The 7,871-nt window shown below is 36.8% G+C and overlaps 1 protein-coding gene across 1 annotated transcript; it reads left to right on the forward strand.

The window, feature by feature from the left end:
* The first annotated feature begins 262 nt into the window (after positions 1-262).
* Positions 263-7,167, forward strand: LOC121742264. The gene is made up of 13 exons (XM_042135357.1): positions 263-554; positions 628-792; positions 3,583-3,681; positions 3,768-3,902; positions 4,020-4,088; positions 4,275-4,371; positions 4,455-4,557; positions 5,158-5,368; positions 5,994-6,107; positions 6,234-6,365; positions 6,485-6,565; positions 6,641-6,757; positions 6,861-7,167. Exons 1-13 carry the CDS (start codon positions 438-440, stop codon positions 6,960-6,962), a joined length of 1,542 nt encoding a protein of 513 aa, XP_041991291.1. The 5' UTR covers positions 263-437; the 3' UTR covers positions 6,963-7,167.
* Positions 7,168-7,871: the final 704 nt, after the last annotated feature.

The following is a 7,871-nucleotide window of genomic DNA, read 5'->3' on the forward strand; positions in this document are numbered from 1 at the left end:
GATCCATTGACTATTTATCTTGATCAAGTGCGTGAACCCTACGTGCTTTATTTAATCTGCATGCGAACTAGAGTCTTTTAGTGAAAGCTTTCAGAGATCCTGACTAGTTCATCAATAGGTGTTCTATTGAAGATGTCAAGATGGATAAAGCTCTCTTGCAACATGGGGGCTAGCATAAGCATCGTGCATTTTAAGTAGTACTATAAAAAGCTGACTACTCAAATCAACCAATATCCCAAATTAATACTAGTTCCACAAATCTCATAGACAAAGGAGCAATACACAAATTAACAGAATTGAAGGGTCCTAAAAGAAATGCCACCTATTTTCAATTTGTTGACTTTCAGTTTCCAGCTTACGCTTCTGGACAAACTTCCAATTTCCCAATTTCCCATCCATGATTTCCCCTTTCTCCTTGAAAGATCACTACATCATTTATGGTCAGAATGGTAATCATCGATAAATCTCGTGTAGAATCATTCATTTCAATATTCGTTACTGTTCATCCCACCGAGACCTCTGCATTGATCTCTTCAACCTCATCATTTTTCTTTGTAAGTCTTGCTCAACAAAAGATTTGAACTTTTTCTTATGCTCGGTGGGTAACGGGTTTTTGAAATTTTCCAGATATTGAGTGCGTATTTCGTGGTCCTTCCGTTACGGGATGAAGGTGCGATATCGCTGGGTTTGGGCAATCTCCCGAGCCTCTTCGTCGGATCACTGCTGCTCACCTTGGTTGCTGCGCCCCTTTCCACTCTCGTTTTTTCTCTGCCGAATCTCTCCAAAGGAAAAGTATGAATTGTTTTGGTAATCTACCTAATTTCAGCTAGCTGTTTGGGGAAAAAAGTGCCTACCTGTTCTTGTTATCCAATTGGTATTACATTTGTTCTGCTAGGATTTGAATTTTGATGTTATGGTTCTTGAATTATTTAAGTTTGAGAATTCGGCTAATTCTTTGGTTGAAGGTGAGGTCGATTTTAGTTTTAGTTCCGTAATTTAGGTCGATTTTAGTTTTAGTTTTCGGACAAATTAGGGAAGATAAGAATGTTGTTAGTGACTTGTGCTAGTTGAGTGGTTGGTTTAAGAAACCATCAAAACTAGTGGATGAGTTTGCTCTGGGGAAAGACGTGGTGTTTAGAAATGGATGAACTTAGTCACAACCCGGCTGTATTATGATCTGTAACGTTATTATTGTCAACAACTCAACAGACTTCAGTTCATATTTGAAATTTAATGTTGCTTGTATCAATGTATGCCTGTTTTCACTATTGATTGTGAAGTGCAATAGAAGTGTTGTGATACTTATTGTCAAATATTATTGGTAAAAAGTCATGTAATTTATATCTCTATAGTGATAAGGAACTAGGAAGTAGGAAGAAGTTTAGTCTTTTCTATTGTTGTGCCTGTGCTACAGCCTTGCACTGTTCTAGCTTTCTATTAACCAAGAGGAATGCGAAATGATAAACTTTATGTGGTGAGGTTGCAAAGGAGATTCTGGGAGGGAGAAGATTGGATTCAACTCCCTCTTTTTTTGTTTAGAACAAAGATAGAGTGGGGTGAAGGAGGTCTAAGGCAACATGACATATAATTTTTACTCCTTCATAACTGAACTTGTTCCTGAGGTTGTGAAGCCAAAATAAGGAACCTTTCTGTTTCACTCATCTCACTGATATGAAACGCTTCTATAGAAAGTTAGAAACCTATCTCTGCTGTCTCACTTCAATTCTCAGACCCTTCTTCCGTAATTCGTGCTACCAAACAAAAAACGACGCTAACTTTTCAGACTTTCCATTATCCTGAACAAATCGAGGGATGTGAACTCAGCTTTCCATCTTTACTCCTCACAACGTATGCATGAGATGTTCAAAGGAAAATGTTGACTAGGGTGTTTGAGGGTGTGTTGTTCACATCCAAGGATGGCTCAGGGAATTAATAGCCGAAAGATGACAAAATGCAAGAAGAAAAAGGGCTGGATATTTTAGCCTGTACTTGAATACATGTTGCGTGGCCAACAAGTTGTGTCTTCTGTTTTACTTACGAGGATGGAGGCCCTTCAGTCAGTTGTGGAGCATCAGATGGGCCATGAAAAAGGCCACACATGAGCTGGAATGAGAGAAGAGAGACGTGACCAAGTGGGATAAGAAAGTATGAAGAGAAAATATGAAGTATTGGAGTTTTTAGTGTTTTCGAGTCTTTTAAATAAGTGGAACTTAGGATTAATCTTTGATTGTTTGAGTATATTTTGTAAAAGCTGACTCCTTTGGTAGTTCAGTTCGTTAGACAAGATAATAGTGAAATACAATATGAGATAAGTCACAATAGGATTTGTCTAAGATTAATTAGTCATAAGGCTGAAGGTGAGATGATGAATCATGAGCAGTGTTGTTAAAATCGCGCCCCGAGCGAGCGCGCTTGGGTCGCGGGTCGCAAGGGTCGAGACCGACGTCGCCCCATTGTAGGTGGGTGGGACGAGATTCAGGGGTCGCCGTTGGGGCGGCTGAGGCGGCTGGGTCGAGCGGCTGGGGCGAGGAAGAAGAAGAAGAAGATCGTCGGTTTCACTGACGAACAAGCGTAGAGAGAGAATGGGGGAGGGATTACAGGGAAAGTGAACCAGCGTAGAGAGAGAATGGGGGAGGGATTACAGGGAAAGTGAAAGAGAGAGAATGAGGTGGGGGCCACTTCTGTTTTGCTAGTTGGTCTTCACTCTTGACTGGTGTAAATGTGTGGAAATAGTAATTTCTTATTTTAATTTTTATATTTTTATGAATTTGAAAATACAAGGGAATATTAGATTTTAAAATATAAAATTATAAATATTATATATAAATCGAATTTAAGAATGATTTCATACTTTATTTTAGCGTTATTGAATTGTATACATAAAATTGACTAACAAAATATGTATTTTACTATAATAATGTTGTGATGTTCTAATTTAAATAAAAAAATACCTTTAATTACCAATCAAAATTACATTCAAATCTAATTAAATATGTTGTGATGTTCTAATTAAATTAAATATATGTTGATTTTTATTTAACTATATAACTAATTACTTAGAGAATTGCAACGGCGCTTTATTTATTTGTTTAGAATTGCATTTTATAAATTACGATATTATTTAGTTAATTATTTTATGTTTTGCAATTTTTTTTAGAACTTTGATGATTTTTTATAATAAAATTCAGTTATTTAGTTATGTTATGTTGTTTAAAAATTTATATTTTTCGTCTAATCTTCTTTTTTAATATGGAGTAATGATGTATGTAGATTTATTTGATGTGATAAACATTCAAGCAACAAACTTTATAAAAGAGACACAAATATAATCATCATTCGGCTATTCTGGGGCCCCGATTCGTGGGTCTCTCGCCCCGTCGCCCCATCGCCCTGCGACCCGGGGTCCCCCCTCATCGCCCCGGGGCGCCCCGCGACCCTAACAACACTGATCATGAGATCAATTAAACTTATCCTTAGTTTGTGCCTTTTTCTAGCAATTATTTTATTCTAAGCTACTTTGTCAATTTATATCTTGGAAAGTCATGCATTTTCCACTAAGATCAATTTCTTCTCCTACTTCAGGCTTTATTCTTGATACACCGGTTTTTTAGCTTCTCTCTTGTTGTATTTTTTGTTCTATGGAATTTTTCTACACCTGGAAGTTCACCATTTAAAGCCAAGGTAAAGTGCATAGCAGTCTCATTCTTCAACAGTTTGTTTTTTTCACATTTCTTGTGGGATTTATGATAAGTTATCTGCTTACGTAGGAAACGCTTCCAGTGAAAACCATTTTAAAGGATGAGCTGAAGGTTGCAGTCGATGAAACCATCACATCTAGTTCAATTGGCTGGGAAAGCCACGGGTGGTTTTACATTTCAGTGAGGATTGCCATGTTTCTTTGGGTATAAAGGAGTTCACCTCACAATTATGAAATTTAGACTGTTCTCAGTTATAAATTTCATTATATCGTCTCCACATCACTCTCCTGTAATATTTTGTTTTATCATATGTTTCAACAGGTTGCTCTTCTTAATCTTATAACTATCTCCTCAACGTGGGCGAGAGTAATTGATGTGATGGATAGTGAGGTTGGTGTGCTTCAATATGTCTGCTGGAATCTAACCTACTATTTTAATTATATCCTCACAAAGAGCACTAGCATATCCTTTTATCCCGAGTTCATAACCATAACACTTAGGATGCCAGTGTTTACTTTCTTAATCTTGTTCGGAGGTCCTTCTCGGAATTTTCACTCTGTAAATGCTTGATTTCAGTCAGGGTCAAGATTGTTTGGGTTTATTGGTGCTGGTGCTACGCTAGGTCAGCTCTTTGGTTCACTCTTTGCTACAGGAATGGCATGGGTTGGCCCGTGTATGACTCTTCTTTGTCTACATCTCTCTGTCTCTCTCTTTGTGATTTCGTTTGTGTTCTGACTCTGGAGTTGGTTCATTTAGATTTGCTTCTTGTTTCTGCTCTCTTGTTGGAATTTGCTGCGCAGTCTTCGGTAGGAATCAACAAGGATGTTTCCCTGCATCCAGAAGAATTGTCTCCCTTGAGGTATTATTTCTTATGTTTTCTGCTTCTTTCCCTACCTTATTGACTGACTTCTACAACCTATTTCTCATACTTAATAAGTTCTAGCATATTTTAGTAGATACGAGTGTTTCTTCCTCAAATTTTTTTTCTCCTTTTTCCAAAAAATATCTGGTCATTGACTTGACTGTATCTTTTTTAATTCCTGTTGATTCTTTTGGCAAGTTGTTGGATCATTTGTATTTTAATGTTTCATGTAATATGCGATATGTCTTCATTTTCCTCTGCGTTAGTACCATCTCTTGTAATTGTATCACACGATTTATTTGACTGCTCAATGTTGCTAAATAGAATCCATTTTTTGCCTGAAGATGATTAACACTGAAGTATAAACTATTGTACTACTATTTAGTTCGCATGAAAGAAATATCTTCAATATATAGAAACTTCATGAATTTTGTCTTAAATATCCCTATATTTTGTTCATTAGACATTGATTATTTACTATTCCTCAAGTATTTTGTAAACCATGACCTTGTTAATCACAAGCATTTATTTTATCGATGAAGGAACTTTATATTTCCAAACCTTATGTTTCTTCAATTTACTTATTGTGGCATGTAGAAAAGCTGATAATGATCATATAAGTGAGGCTGATGGAAAGAGTGAAATGGCTCTACAAGCAACTTCTCCCAGGACCACTACTTCCAAAGTAAAACCTCAAATCTGGGTTATATTGGAGGGTCTGCAGCTTATATTATCATCGACCTATTTATTACAAGTTGCACTATTCCTTTGGCTAAGTGCATTAGTGTCCTCTTTCTTCTATTTCCAGGTGAGAAGACGTGTGTTCACCAGAGACTTCAATGGATTGTTGCAGAGTTGTCTGTTATAAATTTTCTTATAAATCCCGTATCTGTTATTGGATCATCCTTGATCATGTCTTGCCTAGTCTCTTGAATGAATGACTTTTGGTGATGCAAGCGTTGAAACTTGACAAGATGCAAATAGGACTTGGATGCCATTCTATGATTCCACAAGACAATATTACATTTCATAACTTTATTCTTCTAATGCTATAGATTTGGTTGCATGCCTATGGATAAACTTGTCTATGAATACAAGAAAATAGTTAAGAGAGAGAATACTGGAAAAGAAAACTTGTGTATTTACTTAGTTTTCTAGAAGTGCATTCTGTTAAGAATAAATTAGTACCAAATTATCCGAATAAACATTTTCCAATGACAACTGTATGTTAAGAAAGAGGGTTTCTGTAGAATTGCACATTGTAAGACAAGGATTTCAAATTTATAGGTATCATATCTTTTGTAATCGAGTATATGCATCATTAACTTGACATTTTCAGGCTTCAGTATATTGATAAATCATTTTTGCTTGGAAATGGATTTGTTGTAAGTTGGTTTCTATGTTAAAGCTGCCTTCTCGTCAAATTACTGCAGAAAGTGACTGTTATTGCCAGCACGGTTACAAGTCCTGTTGGTAGAAGGAAATTGTTTGCACAGATCAACAGCTTTATTGCTGTTTTCATCCTTGGCGGACAACTAACTCTAACGGTAGGCGTACATTTGCATATAAGTTTTTAGTGTGAGCATTCATAGAGGTCCAAGATTTTGCTCCAATCATTTCAATAAACAAGGATCTCAGTGCCTTGTGTAAATCTGATTGTTCTGTCTGCATAGGGGCATATCCTCACCGTTGCTGGGGTTACAGCAGCAATTTGTTCTGCGCCACTCGTTGGGTTTGTAAATCTGATTGCTCTATCTGTATGGCCATCATGGATAGCAGTTGCCATATCCGAAACTCTACGGAAGGTTTCAATTGCTTTATCAATATTACTTTTTACGTTACGTCACCCAGTCCCTAGTAACCTGTTACCGTGTCTGTTAGGCCTGAGACGTAACAAATTGATATAACCCTTTTCTTGCTTCAGGTGGTAATATACGTTGTCACTAGGCCAGGGAGAGAGCTGTTATTCACGGTTGTTACACAAGACGAGAAGTACAAAGCAAAGGTGCGCGTATATCATTTTTTTACATGGCATCTCTAGTTAATAAGTGTTACTGTCTCACCAAAATTATCATCACAGGTATGCATAGATGTAATCGTCCAAAGGCTTGGAGACGCCACTGCAGCCGGGATGTACAAGCTCTTATCAGGCAGTTTAAACGGCAGTGCCTCTACCACCTCCCTTTATGCGTTGCCTGTACGTTATTACTCCTCCGACCTTTATGCATTCTTGAACCTTCATCGCGTGTGGCTGTATACAGACAGGCTAATAGATGGTCTGCTTTGCTTCTGCTTATCAGGTGTGTTTCATATGGTTGGCAACAGCATTCCTTTTAGGACGACGACAACAACAACTAGCAAAGCTTAGATCATCTCAACGATCAGAAACGTCGTCGAGATGATGTTTTACAGGTTCTTGTAGCAATACATACACAATCAGAGGCAAGGCAAAAATATGGTTGTCAAATTGTTGGCCACTGCCGTTGCCAAATATATCAGCTGATTTATCAATTTTCACCTTGAAACTCATGTTTTTATATACATGTAATGAGATTACGACTTGTATCTTGGAACTATGAAATTTATATCAAAATCGACAAGTTTCAAGGCCGGCTCCCATTCCCTCCGTCCACTAAATGTTGTCCAGGTTTACTCGGCATGAGTTTTAAGAAATGTTTAGAAAAAAAAGTTGAAAAAGTTGGTAGAATGTAGATCCTATTTTTATACTCCCTCCGTCCCATTAAATATGCAACATTTGGGAATCGTCACGGGTTTTTATATAGTGTTGTTTTGTGAGTTAATGAAGAGAGGATAAAAGAAGAGATGAAAAAGTAGAGATAGAGATATTTTCATTTTAGGAAACGTTTCACTTTAAATGGGACAATCTAAAAAGAAAAACGTTTCATTTTTAATGGGACAGCTCCGTCCCAATTAAGATGACATACTTTTCTTTTTAGTTTGTTCTAAATAATATTACACGTTTCTATTTTTAGTAACTTTTTCTCTCCAATTAATACATCCAATCATTTTTTATCACTCCAAGTAAAATATTGAATTGTCTTTATCTCTTCATTTAATACTTACACTCACTTTTTCTCAATCCAATCAAACACATTAACCAACATTCCTACAGTCCCGCGATGATGTGTCATCTTAGCTTGGACGAAGGGAATAATTTTTTAATACAATGCGAGTATAATGAGTTAGTGGAAAGTCATGTTCACTTACCAAAAAAGAAAAAAAAACAATATGGATAATATATCGTGGACAGATCGAAATGGCAAAAGTAGACAACACTTGGTGGACAGAGG

Source organism: Salvia splendens, chromosome 7 (assembly GCF_004379255.2).
Source record: "Salvia splendens isolate huo1 chromosome 7, SspV2, whole genome shotgun sequence".
In the NCBI taxonomy this organism is placed as follows: domain Eukaryota; kingdom Viridiplantae; phylum Streptophyta; class Magnoliopsida; order Lamiales; family Lamiaceae; genus Salvia; species Salvia splendens.